Source organism: Schistocerca nitens, chromosome 8 (genome assembly GCF_023898315.1).
Source record: "Schistocerca nitens isolate TAMUIC-IGC-003100 chromosome 8, iqSchNite1.1, whole genome shotgun sequence".
Lineage (NCBI taxonomy): Eukaryota > Metazoa > Arthropoda > Insecta > Orthoptera > Acrididae > Schistocerca > Schistocerca nitens.
Genome location: NC_064621.1, coordinates 440,935,454 through 440,954,821, shown reverse-complemented (window position 1 = coordinate 440,954,821; position 19,368 = coordinate 440,935,454). Strand labels below are relative to the sequence as shown.

Below are 19,368 nucleotides of genomic sequence, written 5' to 3'. Positions count from 1 at the left end.
CTTGTCGACGACATTTTCGTCCCTTTTTTCTCCTAGGTTAGGCCGTGCAAACAACTTTGAAGCTCATATCACGCTCAAACCCACTGCTCGGCCTAAGTTTTTTCGGGCTCGGCCCATTCCTGTGGCCCTTCGTGATCAGGTAAAACAGGATCTGGACGTCTCACTACTTCAGGAGTCTTGCTTCCTGTCACTTCTAGTGAGTGGTCCTCTCCTGTCGTTGTCGTTGCTAAGCCAAATGGTGATATTCATCTCTGTGGCGATTTCAAAGCCTCTGTAAATGCTCAATGCCTCATCGACACTTACCCTATGCCCGGACCTGAAGAACTGTTCACTAAACTTGTTGGAGGCTAGTATTTTTCTAAAATTGACCTGTCGGAAGCTTATCAACAACTTCCTCTCGACACTGCTTCCCGGCAGTTTCTGGTCCTTAACACGCCTTTCGGCCTCTATCAATACAAATGCTTGCCTTTCGGGGTTGCTAGTGCCCCTGTTCTCTTTCAGCGATTCTTGGAACAATTATTGCTCCCTGTCCCTGGGTGTATCAATTACATGGACGACATTGTTGTCACTGGCTCCAACACTGAAGAACATCTTCAAAATCTCCGCACACTTTTTCATGTCTTACAGACTGCCGGTCTTAAGTGTAATCTTCAGAAATCACAATTTTTTCAGGCATCTACCACGTACTTGGGGTTTCAACTCTCTCGGCAGGGTATTCGTCCGCTTCAGCAAACTGTCGCTGCGATCGATGCCCTTCCTCGCCCTACATCTGTTAAGGAACTGCAGGCCTTCTAGGGGAAAATAGCATACTATCACAAGTTTTTACCGTCTGCGGCTTCAGAGGCTCAGCCGTTGCATCGCCTGTTGCATAAAAACGTGCCTTTTCACTGGCCCGCATCATGTGATGCAGCTTTCCAGAAATTGAAGACTATGCTGAAACAGGCCCCGAGCCTGGCTACTTATCGACCTGGCCAACATCTTGTTCTTGCCACAGACGCCTCTCAATACGGGGTCGGTGCAGTCCTTGTGCACCGTTTTTCTGACGGTTCGGAACAACCCATTGCTTATGCCTCCAAAACGCTCACGGATGCCCAACAAAAGTATTCTCAAATTGAAAAAGAAGCTTTGGCCATTATTTATGCCCTTCATAAGTTTGGTGTTTTTCTCTATGGCTCAAAATTTCATCTTGTTACCGATCACAAAACACTTGTTTCCTTGTTTCATCCATCAACATCACTTCCCGACAAGGCTGCACACCGCCTCCAGCGTTGGGCTCTTTACTTGTCTCGTTTCAATTATGACATTCATTTCTGGCCAACGGCTCAACATGCAAATGCTGATGTTCTATCTTGCCTTCCCATGGGTCCTGATCTGGCATTCGATAGGGACAAACTTTTGTGTTTCCACCTGGATGTTGCCGAGCAGCAGGTTGTGGACGGGTTCCCCATCACTGGGGACAGGCTGGCGGCTGCTACGGGTTCTGACCCTACCCTCTCCTGGGTTTTACACTGTATTCAGAAGAGTTGGCCAGATCGCCCATCTGCTAAGACTTCTGATCCGTTGCGGAACTACTATGCTTCGCGCTACCGCCTCACGGCTAGGGATGGTGTTATCCTCCTTTCCACTGACAATGCTTCGCCGCGTGTTGTGGTACCTGCGTCTTTGCGTGCTTCGGTCTTGCGCCTCCTTCACCAAGGGCACTGGGGTGTGTCTCGCTCAAAATCTCTGGCGTGCCGTCATGTGTACTGGCCTGGAATCGACTCTGAAATAGCACACATGGTCGCTGCCTGCGGCCCTTGTGCGTCACAGGCCACTGCCCCGAAGTCATCTTTGTCACCATGGCCTTCGCCTGATAAGCCCTGGGAGCGCATTCATGCTGACTCTGCGGGACCCTTTTTAGGTACTTACTGGCTCCTTGTAATTGACACCTACTCTAACTTTCCTTTCATTGTCCGTTGCATGTCACCTACCACCGCGGCAACCACCAGTGCTCTCGCCCGCATTTTTTCTTTGGAATGCCTCCCCTCTACTCTTGTTACTGATAATGGTCCGCAATTTGCCTCTTCCGAATTTGCGGATTTTTGTGCTCGTCATGGCGTTATGCATGTCACGGCCCCGCCGTTCCATCCACAATCAAACGGTGAGGCTGGAAGACTGGTCCGCACATTTAAGGCTCAGATGCGGAAACTTCTGACTTCTTCTGCTGCTGATGATGCGCTTCTCCAGTTTCTGGAATCTTACCGTTTAACCCCCATGGGCGACCACAGTCCAGCTGAGCTCTTACATGGCCGACAGCCCCGCACGCTACTTCATCTTCTGCGGCCTTCCACCTCACAGCCGCGGGTGCCTTCACTTGGCCGGTTCACCGCCGATGACCTCGTCTAGGCACAGGGATTTGGCAGGCGGCCAAAATGGAGCCCGGGCCGCATCTTACGACACCGTGGCCGACGCCTGTATGAAATCCAGACGGACACGGGTGTTGCAGTGCATCATTCGGACCAGCTTCGGCCTCGTGTGCCGGCAACGCCTGTTCCGAATGCCGCTACACCACCTTCGGCTCTACCTGACGCTCGGGATCTTGGCATCTCTCAATACTCACAACGCAGCCCTCTCACTGTCATCGCGATGCCAGCACAAGAACGGACGCCACCAGGAGGCGTGCCCATGCAGGAACCGGATGACCATCCTCTGTCAGAGCCAATCTACTCACCCCCTCCTCCAATGGACGCCGACACATTGCCCGTGTCTCCTGTCATATCAACTGGACTTGCCACAATGAGCAGATTGGTGCATGGGGCCCCAGCAGATTCGACCCCTACGTCTCCTGTCATCTCGACCCGTTTTCATCGGGGACACTTCCATCCGTACGGGAAGCCTCCTCCTCGAGACTTTACGGCGAGTCAAACAACGCCTATGGACGTTAGCCATCTCCAGGACGCCTCCATCAGGACCAGTGCAACAATTTCAAAGGGGGGAAAAGTGTTTTGACTCGCCAATCATTCAAAGCGCCGCCGCGGAATTACGCGCGTCCTCTACGTGCAGCGCTGTCTGCCAGCCATGCAGCAGCTGCGCCACCTAAGCGGCCAGCTGAGCAGTGGCCACTAGACTGGGACTCAGTGCTCATTCGAATGTTAACGCGTGCACCTCTTGCTTGTCAACTTACTCTGTGATTTATATGTGTTGTGTCGTTCCGAAATATATGTGTTCAACTTGACGTTATAACAGTCTCATGTGTATTTAATTCCAGTCATAATGATACTCAATCTTGTGTTGATTCTGACATTGAAACCTGTAGTGAAGAAGTATGTAACAACATTGATACAACTGAATTAGAAAATGACTTGTTGGCAGATAATGTGAATAGTGACCCAAAAATTACCTTAGGTAGCCCTTACGTAGAAATAAGCATTAACAATTGGTCAGGACTTTGTTTGATTGACACTGGCAGTCCCATTAGTAGTATCTCAGCCAAGTTGAGGAACAGGATAAAAGACACTGAAAGTTACATCGAATTTCCCATCACAGGTGTACGGATTAAAGGTGCCACCGGCAAGTTTATTAAGTTAATAAATAAACAAGTTTTAATTACATTTTCTGTTCGCAACATTAATATTGAACATGGTTGTTTAGTTATTCCAGATCTCAATGAGCAAATGATTTTAGGGATGGACTGGATAGTTAAAGCAAAGGTGAGTTTTGATTGGCAAAATTCAGAATTACTGTTCACTGAACCAAAGGCTAGTATTCAAGGAAAAGTAGTGATCCAGTTAAATTCAAGTACAAACAGTAGTAACCATATTAGGGAAATAATTTATCCAGAGTGTAGCCATTACATGGAGGAAGAGGAAAATAGGGATCACAATAACCAGAATTTGGTTGATGATAGTTACTCCCTAACCATATCAAAAAATGTAAAAGAAGCAAATGACTTGACTGAGTCTGAAAAGCAGGAATTGGAAAATTTTATCTGGGAAAACTGTAACATTTTTAGTGATCAACCTGGTAGGATCAAAGATTATGAATGTCATTTGAAGTTAAAGCCACACGAACCCTTTTTCATTAAGCCTTATGGGGTACCCATCTGTAAAAGGAAAGAAGTGGAGAGGGAACTCCAGAAAATGCAAAAATGGAGAATAGTAGAGAGAAGTCACAGTCCATAAACAGCCTGATGATCTGTATTTCAAAAAAGGATGGTGGTGTTAGACTGGTGTTGGATTCACATCACCTGATTAAGTTTATAGAAAGAGAAACAGATCATCCTGAATCCATGGAGGAACTCCTGTACAAATTCAATGATACAAAATATTTTTCTAGCCTGGATTTGACCTCAGGTTTTCATCAAATCACATTAGCACAGGATTTTTATATAATGGTAAATGTTTTCATTATTGTGTTGTTCCGTTTGGGCTGAATGTGTCTGTAGCCGAGTTTATTCGAGCTTTGGATCATGTGATTGGAAGTGAACTACTATCTAAACTAATTATTTACGTGGATGATATATTAATAACCAGCAAAACTTGGGAGGAACACCTTGATACTTTGTAAAAATTAGCCAATAAGTTCAGGCAAGGCGGTATGACCCTTAAATTAAGTAAATGCAAATTTGGAGTATCAGACTTGAAGTTTTTAGGCCATATAATTAACAGAGAAGGCATTCTACCTGACAGTGATAAAATTTCTGCAATTGTCCAGTTTCCATGTCCAAAGAACAAAAAACAGCTGAGGTCATTTTATGGTTTATGTAATTTTTATCTTAAGTATGTCAGCACCCAAGCTTTAATTGCACCATGTTTGAGAGAGCTATTAAAAAAGAACACCATATGGGAATGGACAGATCAGTGTCAAGCAGCATTCGATGAGATCAAACAACAACTAAATAACAGTCAATTACTCCAAAAAAAAAAAATGGTTCAAATGGCTCTGAGCACTATGGGACTTAACGTCTGTGTCATCAGTCCCCTAGAACTTAGAACTACTTAAACCTAACTAACCTAAGGACATCACACACATCCATGCCCGAGGCAGGATTCGAACCTGCGACCGTAGCAGTCGCGCGGTTCCGGACTGCGCGCCTAGAACCGCTAGACCACCGCGGCCGGCTCAATTACTCCACAGACCTGACCTTTCACTACCATTTTGCCTAATGACAGATAGTTTAGATTACGGATTTGGTGTACATTTTTTTCAACAGAAGGAAATTAATGGAAAAATAGAACATCTTTCAATCAGTTTTGGCAGCCGAGGTCTGCAGAAACATGAACGTAATTACACGGTGACTGAGAAGGAACTACTTGCCACTGTATGGGGTTTCACTAAATACAGGAACTATCTAGCAGGCCATAAAGTCATAGTTTTCATGGATCACAAAGCTCTATGTTATATTCAAGACTGTAAACTTTTCAATAGTAGATTAACCAGGTGGGCCATATTTTTGCAACAATTTGATTATAGCATTCAGTATATAAAAGGGGATCAGAATGTAATTGCTGATGCTTTGTCTAGATTACCTGTGGGGGGTGGTCAGGAAGAAGAACTATTGGATAACAAAGTGTTTAAAATAATGGACATGAGAGGGATTAAGGGTGAAAAGGAAATTACTAACATTTGCAGTCAGCTTAGGAGATACCAGAACCAGGATGACGATTTGAAACTTGTGAAAAGCCTTATTGGTAAAAATGGTTATGAAAAGGTTGGCATGTATTATCAAAACTTTAAAGGTATTTTATTCAGGAGACATAACACTGACTCTGACATCTGGAAGGTTTGTTGGCCTATACAATGTGTTGACGTTTTAATTAAGTACACACATGAGAGCTATGGACACTGTGGAATCATGAAATGCACTGACAAACTTAAGGAAAATGTCTATTTTAATAATATGTTTAGAAGAGTGAGACAGGTTATACAATAATGTGATCGGTGTCAAAGAGTAAAAGAGTAAAAGTCACAAATCAGAAATACCAAGGTTATTTACAAAGTATTGTGCCAAAAGGCAAATTGGAACTGATAGGAATTGATTTGTTTGGCCAATTGCCGAGAACTAAAGAGGGTTATACATATTTGTTTGTAGTTGTTGACTTATTCACTAAACTAGTAAAATTGTATCCACTAAAGAAGGCAACAAGCAGGAAAATTTTAAACTGTTTCTGTAATGATTACTTCACACAGATTGGAAAACCAAAAGCCATACTTTCAGACAATGGGAGCCAATTTACATTTAACGTTTGGAAAGATTTCCTGAAAGATGAAGACATTAAGCACATTCTTATTTCCGTATATTCTCCGTCTTGTAACCCAACTGAGTGCTATATGCGTGAAATAGGCAGGCTTTGTAGAACTTACTGCTCTAAAGATCATACAAATTGGTCAAGTTACATATGTGATTTTGAAGATGTTTTGAACGCCTTACAACATACAACAACTGGCTTTACGCCTTATGAAGTCCATTTTAACAAACACCCACCAAACATCTTGTATGAATTGATCAATTTCCCTGTCTGTAATGAGTTAACACTGGACGAGAGAATGGAAATAGTAAAGAAAAACACTGAAACACGCTGTGCCAAGAGAAAGCTTAAGGGAGGCTGTGGGGAGGGGAGAGGGAAACAGGTGCAATAAAGGAGAGGAGAGGGGAAAGGGAAAGATGGGTGGATACAATGGCACAAGATGGCACACAAAGAGGGTGGGAGATGAGAATAGGGAGGTGATAGGACAGAGGGGGTGGAAGCTGTTGGGTAGAGGGTGTGGGGTCAGCCGGTTACCAGCCGGGATAATTTCAGAATTAGAGAATGCGTTGTAAGGATAACTCCCATCTGTGCATTTCAGGAAAGCTACTGGTGGAGGGGAGGATCCAAATGGCCTGGGTTGAGAAGCAGCCATTGAAATTAAGCATGTCGTGTTTAGCTGCATATCATATCATAGGATAGTTTCTTTGCTCCTATGCACAGTTTGGCAGTGTCTGTTCATACCAGTGGACAGCTGGTTGCTCGTCATACTAATATAAAAATCTGTGCAATGATTACAGCAAAGCTAACATACGACGTTGCTGCTTTCGGGAGATGGCCTGGACTGGACTATCAATACTGGAATAGGAAGTGCTGGGTGGGTAGATTGGACAGGTCTTGCACCTTGATCTTTCACAGGGATCATATCCCACATGCAAGACCTACCCAATCAACTCACCCAGCACTCCTATTTCAATCCTGTCACAGGCTTATCCTTCCCATCAGAGACCAGGCCACTTGTGAAATCAACAACATCATATACTAGCTCTCCTGAATCACTGCACGGCTTTTTATATTGGTACAATTACAAACCAGCTCTCCACCAGGATTAACAGCCGTCGCCAAAATGTGGCCACAAGTGAAGTAGACTACCATGTGGCATAAAATGCAACTAAACATGACATGACATGCTTTATTTTAATAGCTGCTTCGCAAACCAGGCCATGTGGATCCTCTCCTCCACCAATAGCTTTTCTGAACTGCATAGACGTGAGTTATCCTTATAACACATTCTCTACTCCCAAAATCATTCCGGCCTCATCCTACAGTTTCCTACTGCCCCACACATTTCACCCAACAGTTTCCATCCCCTCTGTCCTGTAACCTCCTCCCTATTCTCATCTCCCACCATCTTCATGTGCTGCCCTCTGCCAACGTACCCACCTGTCTTTGCCCTTCCCTGACTCTCCCCTTTTTCGCTCCCTGTTTCCTCCTCCCCACCTGACTGCCCCACAGCCTCCTGATGCTGTGTCTGTTGAAACTCTAGTACCTGCACACTCCACCAAACACGCTCTTTTCCCCAGCCACCCATACCCTGCTATCCCTTCCCCTTCCCTGCCCCCTCCAGATTGCGAAACATTCCACATGGGAAAAATATATCTAAAAACAAAGATGATGTGACTTACCAAACGAAAGCGCTGGCACGTCGATAGACACACAAAGAAACACAAATACACACACAAAATTCTAGCTTTCGCAACCAACGGTTGCTTCGTCGGAAGGAGAGGGAAAGACTAAAGGATGTGGGTTTTAAGGGAGAGGGTAACGAGTCATTCCAATCCCGGGAGTGGAAAGACTTACCTTAGGGGGAAAAAAGGACAAGTATACACTCGCACACACACATATCCATCCGCACATACATAGACACAAGCAAAATGTCTGCTTGTGTCTGTGTATGCTCTCCTGCGAGCTTCTGTAAAGTTTGGAAGGTAGGAGACGAGATACTGGCAGAAGTAAAGCTGTGAGACCGGGCGTGAGTCGTGCTTCGGTAGCTCAGATGGTAGAGCACTTGCCCGCGAAAGGCAAAGGTCCCGAGTTCGAGTCTCGGTCGGGCACACAGTTTTAATCTGCCAGGAAGTTTCATGATGTAGTTTTGCTGCCTGCTCACTACTCCCATCCCTATACTCATCCTTCTTCTCAGCCAAGCTGGTATCACTGTCCCCCGTGAAACCTTTAGATAGGGTTGTGCTTGACCAAATGTGTATCACAGACAGAAACAACTTCCAGCGTGCAAATCATATGTAACAACTGCAACAATACATAAATGAAAGATCGTAATCACGATTCAGTCCAGTTCTCAATCTTTCGTTTGTTCTGCAATCAAATAGTGAGGTATGTTCGTACTATCTTCACAATGGGTCTTGCTGCTGTAATTTATTCTCGCAACAACAATTAGTAGGTTTATTTTGTTTTTTAGACATTTCATTCTGAATTAAATTTCCTTCTTGTTTCATCTCAAAGTCACCATCTTCTAAAGCTTATTAAATGCTGGTAACATTTTTACCTAGTATTCTAATACGTGAACAGCGAGAAAATTTCTCATTTCCAAATCATTTAACATATCTGTACAATGTCTCATAATCTGGGTTTAAAATCAAGCAAAGGGTTTTGAAAGACAACATTTGTGGTTTTTTGTGTTATCTTTACTTAATAAGCAGCATTAATGTTGGTATACAGTATCCATACACATATGAGAACTTTTATTGTAAACCTGTTCAAATACCACAAGAGTCTGTAAGTTGATATAATTTAGCACTACTTCCTCCTGTGTTTCACAAAACTGTCAAATTTCAGGCAGAGCAATAGATCGTTGGATGGGCTAGTTCATAGTTTCTTATGTATCCTTTGTACTAGCACCATAAGAGTCGAAAGTCATGACTGCTCAAGCAACATCAATACTGTAACGAGTGCTTCAACTTATCAGGAAATCCTAAGCCTGTTTGAAAGTCTAAATCATCTACCTAGCCCTGCTATCACAAATTCATCAAAATAAATCTGCATGTGACCTCATAGCCAAAGCTTCATCTGTAAATGTAAGATGACCCCTATACGCTATATTAAATAACGAAAAATCTCAACCCTGCAGCTATTGTTTAATTTGTGAATATAAGACAACTCTATTTTTAGAATGACTAATTTGTGGAAAAACCTCATCTTATAATCAGGTTAATACTGTTTTCCATTACTGCTAAAGAAAAAATAAGCCAAGTCTGAAAACCTCCTTGGCACTTCATCACACAATGGGCACCTTAATGGTCAACTGCCTTAATAGTCAATCACACTCACGGTACAACCTGCTTTGACTGCTTTAGCAGTACACACAGTCAAAGTGATAACAATGTTGGCCTAAGGAACTTGCTGAGTTTGTTCACGGATAAATCTTTCCTACATCAATTGCTTATAGTCATCTAATGAGTCATAACCTCACATTTAAAGAAGAACAAGTGATCTGTTGGAAGAAAATAATGTTTACTAAAATAAGAACAAAACTCAAGTTACCTCAAGAATAGTAGCAAAGTCTTCTCGACCCAGTAGCCCATATGCTGTTCCTGCTAACTGCCTGATGGTATTGTGGAAGACATCACCACCAAAACAAAACAGTGCTACTGCTAATTCCAGTCCCGTACCAAAATCACATTCATCAGTGGCGATATTGGCTGCTGTAATAATTTCTTGTAATTTTCCAAGGTGTGCATCACGTTCCTCATCTGTTGTTGCTGTTACAACCTTTTCCAACAGCTTCTTCAAGGTTCCTTTTCAGAATTGAAAGATAAAAGTAAGACTTACTAGTAAATATAAATTATGAAACTGAATTACTGGCCAGTAATGGAAGTAACTATTGTACTCTGCAGAGAAAGAAAGAACACACATTGAATTTTCTTTACTGTCTATATTAAACTGTTTTTAATAAAACTTCAAAAATTTGAGGAAAGAAATAACCTTCAAAATCGAATATCCTGTCCTTCCCTGCCTGACTCCCCCCTCCCTACACACACACACACACACACACACACACACACACACACACAAGATTTTAGAAAATTTTACATTTGTTGTAATAGTTAAAATTCAGCACAGATCTACTCTTAACGTTGCAAGTAACCTCTTGTTAAAAAATGGCATTCAATGTTACATATACCGGATAAACTCCACAAACTGGAATCTTACCCTAGTGAAGTGTAAAGCTGTAAATAAAAGAATAATGACCAATTCAAAGGCGGATCACGGCAATTTCATCCCTCCTTAGTGACCGGTATGAGGTACATGAGCTTTTGGCCGAAGCCTTCTTCAGAAATGAACACACACACATTAACACAAGCAAGCACACCTCATGCGCACATTACTGCTCTGTACATTGAAATGTAATCTGGTCATTCTTTCACAGGGATCAGTTCTCAGTTCACTTTTCTTTAGCTTGCACATTGCAGACATGCCAAAAACAAAATTATGAAAGTTTGGTGACCCTAGTGACTGCATACTTGCAAAAAGGTGTACCTAAATTGAACAGTCAGAAGAGATCCAAATGGAGGAACTGGAGGAAGTGGGAATTACAAATGGAGACTCCAACCAAATGTCACCAAAATGAAGGCTTTCTGCTTCCCCCTAAATAGTAAAAGTGAAGAAAAGAAATCTCAACAGACAGTTTGAAAACATTACACTTACTCACAATAAAACATATAAGTACTTGAGGGGAATCCTTGATAGAACGCTGTCTTTCAGAAGGCATCTAACAAAAAGGGCAAAAAAATTGAAAATCAAACTCATCAGCATTCAAAAGTTACGTGGTACAACGTGTGGAGCATCGGTATCCACCCTATATTCTTCTGCTTGGGTCTTGCCTTCTCGTCTATTGAACATTACGCCTCAGGTTGGCGAAACTGCCAGAATGCACAAAAGATAGATTTCCAACTAAATAACACCATGAGAATGATTGCTGACATCACTAAATCAATGTCTATGGGATAGCAGCCAGTACTAAGCTACCTTTCACACCCCCAACTACGGCAAATAAGTGCTCTCATGAAAGAGTACAAAAAGATAACTGATAGTAAAAATCTACCGATTCGTCAAGATGTGAATGATGCAGACTGTAACTGATTCTGCTCTAGATGACCACCAATAATAATAGCAAGGGTCGCTGTGGAAGATAAGTTCAACATAACTAATCCATCAACTCAAGAATGGACTGGACAATAAAATAATACAATGCCATGTATCACCCAAAAACCACTGGGATTTGACTTGCCATGCAAAACATGGCCAGTGCTAAACAGAATTAGAACCCAACATGGCAAATACACACACCTTTTACACAAATGGGATAAAGAACCATACTCACTTTGTTTTTGTGAAGAACCAGGAATTGTCAGACATATCATCAAATAATTCCCCACAAGATCATACAATGGCGGACCAGAAGACTTGCTGCTGGCGATTCCAAAATCAATAGATTACATAAATGCTGCAGATGTTTGTGTATAAGATTTTATACTGTAAATGTTATGTTCTAAACTCTGTGTATTTTTCTCTCAATGTGTCAAAAAGCCAAATGATAGAAAAACACAGGCAAAACATACAGCATTAAAGAAGAACACATGACACTATCCAGGCCATTTACCAACATGCATATCCACTTTATAGCTTTCTATAAAAAGATGAATACTACCAAACTGGCTCACAGCATCCATGAAGAACTGTCACGTTAAGGAGTTGTGAGACGAATTTGCTGAGCGTGCTCCACAACGTTATTCAATAGACCTACGTGATTGTTGTATTACACAGGACATCTGGATTTTCTCATCAAGAACCAGTTTCCTCGAACTCCAGGGGTACGAAATTGTCCTTCAAGATATCTGCTCACCATTTAATCAACAGTACTAGTACTTATGATCAACTAGTATACCATCTACCTCACTTTTATGCTTCTCCTGGATGCTGGATTTGTACTTGCTCCCCCCCTCCCCGTCTCCCCGTCTCCTTGTGGGTACTGGAACTGGGATTTCTACAAATGGATGAGTGGAAATCATAACTGCCTTGAAAGCTGAGTATTTAAATATATTTGCCAATGAGTAACGTGACTGCCCATGTTGATTCACAATCAATACCTTGAAAGTGAGAGCCAAACTCACTTAGAACATCTTGGTGTTCACAATGAGACAAATAAATAATAAAGGATGAAAAACACGAGTACAAGACTGAAACCATATATTGCATATGTGATATAATTCTGAATAGATGGTCAATACAAACTTTAACAAATAAACAATAAAAAACTATTAACACCAATAAAATGTTGGGCCACCAAAATCATATACAGTGGTCTAACAGCTCTAAATACCATCATTTAGTTAACAGTTTGAGGCACATGAAAGCCTGAAAAGTGTAATCACTTAAAAAATGTTTAATAGATGCAGTTCCAACAATTATGACACAAAAGATGAAATTAATTTATTCTGCTTTCAATAATATACTGGTCTACAACTGGATTTTATTTATTTCAAGATACTCAAGATTTGATCACGGAGTCATGGCTCAGTATCTTTAGGAAGCATGATTACTGCCACTACTTTTACTTCCTCACAAAAGCTGTGAAACCAAACTGTGATAGAAAGAAACATTATAGGTTTCGGGCAAACCAACGATTTCTAGGCACCTAACACTTTTGAGCTTCTGTAATCTGATCTTACAATCCTCAAATGACCTTAACCTCTTTAAACACTCGCGAAGCATATTAACAGAGAAATATGATTGCCTTCTTTTTCATCAGAAATTTCAACACCTTAAGATGTTGTCATTTAGTTGCACTTACTTTCAGACTCTATGAGGCTTCTGTAACCAAGTTCAGTCTTCTTGTCATAAGGAACAACCATTCCTGCCTGATGAAATGTCTTACAGACAGTTTTCCTAGATCGAGCTTTCATTTGTGGTGTGTTGAGATCCAGAGTGACCTTGTGGTTTGTGGCCCATTCTTGCAGACTACTCTGTATTCGAGAAACTTTCATTTTTTGGAATGGATCTGCTTTAGAACGGTATTCCTCAAGATATGAGCTGTGAACAGAATGAATGAAGCATGCAGAAATAGGTTACAAAATAAAAAAAATATTAAAAAACTAAATTTCTCAAACTATTGTTTTAATAATAATAATAATAATAATAGTGGTAATAATTAATGTGCTGTATATGCTATCTTGCAGTACATCATCCAGGATCTGATTCTCTTCCTCCCTTGCCTCCTCGTCCCTTCAACATACGCTTCTAAGATTGTTTTTATAACTCTCTTACTCCTCCTTTCTTAATATATGCTCTTCCTTTCTTAATATATGCTCTATCCAGTTACTTTTCCTTCTTTTTATTACACTCATGAATTGTCTCTACTCTCCCACTCTTCTCAGGATCTTCTCATGTTTCACACTATTCACCCAACTTATTCCTTGCATCCTACACCAAGTCCACATATCAAAAGTCTCCACCTATTCCCAACTTAAGTTTCTCATTACCCACATTTCAGCATCATACAGGACGGCACCTCCCACGAAATATGGATCTTGCCAAGTCGGAGGCTCGTGTACCTCAACAACACAGAAAGTCATACTGTACATGCAGCCAAAATGGAGATGTAGCAGTGCAGAGACCAGTGGGGCAATTTTCTTTTCAATAGTGGGGAATACTCAGGAGAATGTCATAATCAGGAAAAATAAGATTGGTATTCTGCAGTCAGAGAGTGGATTGCTACATTACTTACTCAGGTAGGTAGGTTAGAAAATGTAGAAAGGGAAATGGACTGGTCGAAGTTATATATAGTGGGAATCAGTGAACTGTGGTGGCAGGAATAACAAGACTTCTGGGTAGGTGAGTACAGGGCTATAAGTACAAAATCAAATAAGGGTAGACATAAAAATGAATAAGAGAACACAAATGTGACTGCTATGAATAGCATAGTGAATGCATTATTGTAGCCTAGGTAGATACCAAGCCAACACCAACCACAACAGTAGAAGTTTATATGCCATCTAGCTTTGCAGATGATGAAGGGACAGAAAGAGTGTATCATGATATGAAGGAAATCATCCAGATAGTAAAGGGAGATGAAAATTTACTTGTGTCAGGTGTCTGGAATTTGGTAGCAGGAAAAGTGAGAAAAGGACCAGCAGTAGGAGTACATGAGCCAGGGGAAAGGAATGAAAGAGGAAGCTGCCAACAAGAATTTTATATGGAGCATAATTTAATCATTGCTAACACTTGATTTAAGAATTATGAAAGAAGGCTGTATACTTGGGGAAGAGCCAAAAACAGTGAAACATTTCAGATTGATTACATAATGGTAAGGCAGAGCTTTTGGAACAAGGTTTTAAACTTTAAGACATTTCCAGGGGCAGACCATAAAATATGAAAACTGGATAAATTTAACAAACCACAGGTTGTTGAGAGTTTCAGAGAGAGCATTAGGCATTGTTGGATTGCAACAGGAGAAAGGAATACAACAAAAAATGAATGGGTAGCTTTCAGAGACGAAACAGAGAAAGCATCAGAAGATCACATAGGTAAAACAACAAGGCCTAGTGGAAATTCTTGGATACATTAAATTTAATCAACCAACACAGAAAATACAAAAGACAGACAAAAAGTGCAAAATGGCTAAGCAGGAGTCACTAGAGGACAAATGCAAGGCTGTAGAAGTAAGCATAACTAGCTGAGAGATAGATGCTGCCTACAGGAAAATTGAAGAGCTCTTTGGAGAAAAGTGAAGCAACTGTAAGAATATCAAGAGTTCAGATGGCAAATCAGTACTTAGCAAAGATGGGAAAGCTGCAAGTTGTAATGAATATATAGAGGGTCTATATAAAGGAACAAACCTGAGCACAATATTACAGAAAGAGGAGGAGAAGAAGAAGAAGAAGAAGAAGAAGAAGAAGAGATGGGAGGTAAGATACTGCAAGAATAATTTGAGAAAATGCTGTTGTTGATATAATGCACCTGGATTCATTACCTCAGAATTATTGAGATCCTTGGGTGAGTCAGCCATGACAAAATCATTCAGCCTGATGTGCAAAAGCAAGATATATGAGGCAGGCAAAATACTTTCACACTTTAAGAAGAACATAATAATTCAAATTCCAAGGAATGCAGGTGCTGACAGGTGTAAATATTACTAAACCATCAGATTAATAAGACATGGTTGCAAAATATTTACACAAATTATTTACAGAAGAATGGAAAAAGCAGTAGAGGCTGACCTTAGGAAAAATCAGATAAGAAATGTAGGAACACGTGAGGCAACACTGATCCTACAACTTAGAAGACAGATGGAAGAAAAGCAAGCCTATGTTTACAGCGTTTGTAAATTTAGAGATATGTTTTGGCAATGTGGAATAGACTACAAAATAGGTAGCAAGGATAAAATACAGTGACCATAAAGTTATTTAAAACCTGAACAGAAACCAGACTGAAGTTACGAGAGTCAAAGGATGTGAAAGTGAAGCCATAGTTGGAATGGGATTGAGACAGGGTTGTAACTTATCCCTCATGTTTATAGCTGTGAAGGAAATCATGGAGAAATTTACAACGGGAATTAAAGTTCATGGAGAAGAAATAAAAACTTTGAGAATTGCCAATGACAATGTAATTTTATCAGAGACAGCTTATGACTTGGAAGAGCAATTAAATGAAATGCGTAGTGTCTTGAAAGGTATTATACGATGACCATCAATAAAAGCAAAACAAGGGTAATACTATGTACAGAAGTTGAAATAAATCAGCCAACACTGAGGTAATTAGATTAGGAACTGAGACACAAAGTAGTGTACGAGTTTTATTATTTGGCCAGTAAAATAGCTGCTGATCACTGAAATAGGGAAGATACAAAATGCACACCGGCGATAACACAATAATATCCGGAAAAAAAAAAGGAATTTGTTAAATCTAGTATAAATTTAAGTGTTAGGAAGCCTTTACCGGAGATATTTGTTTGAATTTTAGCTTTCTATAGAGTGAAACATAGACAATACACAATGCAGAGAAGAAGAAAATAAAAGTTTTTGAAATAGGGTAGTATAGAAGAATGTTGAAGATTACATGGGAAGGTTAATAACAAATGCAGAGATTATGAATCAAACTAGGAGAAAGAGAAATGTGTGGCACAACTTGGCTAAAAGAAGGGACTGGCTGAATGGACACATTCTGAGGCATCAAGGAATTGTCAAAGTGACAACAGGAAAAGATGGATTGTAAAAGGAGATCAAAGATAGAATATAGCAAGCAGGTTCAAATGGACACAGATTGCTGTATTTATGCAGAGAGGATGAAGCTTCTTTCACAGGACAGACTAGATGGAGGGCTGCATCAAAACAGTCTTCATACTGACTTGTCTGGCATAGCAGTAATAGGTTATAAACACAAATATTCCTCATGAAACAGTCATCTATTAGTGAAAACTGTATTAAATTCCCTAAAGTAGTTCCTGAGATAAGCCTCCACATACAAATGGAAAAATGTGGCTGGGGACTTTAATTTATAATATTATTGATTTGCAAAGAATTAACTGGGTACAACTGGGTAAAAGTTAAGAAACATGCGATGGCTAATGCAACAGGCTGCATTAGCAGATCTCACCACAGCTGACCGAATGTTATTGCAATGGGGACTGCTGTTGGTACAAGGACTGCACTGCAATGCCAGGCAGTTACTATGTCGCTTGGTGCAGCCGGATTGGAAATATCAATGACACAGCAGGAAGGCAGAGACATTGCAGCACTGGCAGCCCAATTACTTCACTTACGAGCCACGGGTTTCTTGTGGCTTAAGTGATAAAAAACAATGCTGTAACAAAACATGCCAAGTCCAAAGTTGTGGAATTAGTGCTCTCTACCTACCCTTTGGGTCACTTGGAGGTCTCTGGCTATCATACAGGGCCATGCAACTGCTTGCAGGCAAATTTTTGCTTGCTTGCCTCTGTTCTGGAAAGATATTGCTGTGGTGAGCAGTTCCTACTATCCTACGACTACACTGTGATCTCACGCACCACATCTGGGGCTACCTGGTCACCTTTAGGAATCACAGCTGTTGCAGTGGGACACTGACTACCTTGCCTCCGGCATTATCGCTCCCCCACCTGCGCAAAACCACTGAGCTGTGTGCTGACCATCGTGTCTTCTCTGTCAGCACATACGGTTTTTATGTTCTGTGGCATTGGCCTCTATGGGCATCAGCACGACCATTGCAATACAAAGTGATAAATATGTGGTTTATCAATGTTGTATCACTGATGACATGTTGGATTCTATCAGGCATCTACTCACCACCTTGCTGCTACCCTGCCTGGATGCTGGGCCACAAGCATCCAGATTTCCAGAACCTCATGCATAACCCACCATAGGGCCAACCATCACAGTCACTCTAATACGTATAGAAGATATGTATAGATTCTGGTGATAATAATTTCATGTGGCTTAATGGCCTTGTGAAAGTCTTTCAATTGGACACCACTTCTGAGACTTAACTGTCCCCAAGGGGACTTAAAGTTTAATGTGGAATCTGAACTGTGTGTCATTTCTGGTGAATCTCCACTTCACTGAGATATGAGTGTTAGATTAAAAGGCAGACAGAAAAATCCGTAGCCCGAACTGGATTAATTCCATGACCTTCCAGTTTCCAGGCCCAAGCATTACTGCTAGATCACCAAGCCTGACATAGATTCAAGTCAATCTTTGCTGCTCCCTGTTGTTGTGGCAAATGTTTACTTTACTGCTTTTTTTCTGCCAGATACTGCCTTCTATGTAGCTGACTAGCTTATTTATATATTTAAAAACAAAGATGATGTGACTTACCATACGAAAGCGCTGGCAGGTCGATAGATACACAAACAAACACAAACATACACACAAAATTCTAGCTTTCGCAACCAATGGTTGCTTCGTCAGGAAAGAGGGAAGGAGAGGGAAAGATGAAAGGATGTGGGTTTTAAGGGAGAGGGTAAGGAGTCATTCCAATCCCGGGAGCGGAAAGACTTACCTTACCTGAGGGGGAAAAAAGCACAGGTATACACTCGCACACACACACATATCCATCTGCACATACACAGACACAATCAGACATTTGTAAAGGCAAAGAGTCCATGAGATGTCATTCCATAGGTCAATTAAATTCAGAAAAGATAAAAATACAAATATTAATGGTCCACAACTACTTAGCAGTAGCAAATTACACATAAACCTTCCTTGTGAATCAGTCTACCAATTAGTGAGAACAGTATTGAAATCACTACAGAAGTTCCCAAGATTAGTCTGAATTTCTGCACAGTAACTGAGGCAAGGGATGTTAATTTATAATACATATTTACTGATTATCTACTCAACCTATTAATGTTTTATCTTTATTTATAGAGCTGATGATGATCATTAATTGTTCATGGCAATTAATAATGTGACAATCCGCAACCCCAACTATTAAAATAAATATTTCCAGTTCTTTACTCACCATTCTCAACACAGCTTTCGTGGCATGTGTAATGTATGTATGTATGTATGTATGTAAATTATCATATACTGTAAAATCTTTTAATTAGTAACAGTTTTCACTTACACTTAGAATGATCTCCATGCAGCTGCTTTGTATCATTTGGCAACCTATTAAGGATACAGGGTACTTATAAATGGTGGAAAATGTTTTATGACTTTATTAAATTCTATACTCTTTCCTGATTACATTGATATATACATTACAGGGTTTCAAATGAAAAATAACCTATATATATCAAATTTTAAAGTTACAGTCATGTATGCCGCCACGGCTCCTCTATTTCTGTTACAGAAACCAGTATTATTTCGGAAAGAACTGTGAACTTTCTGTTTCCAGCGATTATACATATGACACATTGTATATGTTGTTAACAGTGCAGGTTTCTAGTGTCTGTAAATGATTATCTTTACTTTTGTCTCGTTGAAGCAGTTTGTTCACATGTTACTGAGTGCTTGTTGCCCAAGTGCTACATATACAGGGTGTTTCAAAAATGACCGCTATATTTGAAACGGCAATAAAAACTAAACGAGCAGCGATAGAAATACACCGTTTGTTGCAATATGCTTGGGAC

At 40.8% G+C, this 19,368-nt stretch overlaps 1 protein-coding gene across 1 annotated transcript in view; it reads right to left on the bottom strand.

The window, feature by feature from the left end:
• Positions 1-19,368, bottom strand: part of LOC126199385 (histone PARylation factor 1) — a 107,102-nt gene that overhangs the window by 15,000 nt on the left and 72,734 nt on the right. The window contains exons 6-7 of the mRNA XM_049936304.1: positions 13,093-13,331; positions 9,783-10,036 (exon numbers count right to left, since the gene is read on the bottom strand). Of these exons, the coding sequence (XP_049792261.1) occupies positions 9,783-10,036; positions 13,093-13,331 (493 nt within the window). The remainder of the gene's footprint in view (positions 1-9,782; positions 10,037-13,092; positions 13,332-19,368) is intronic.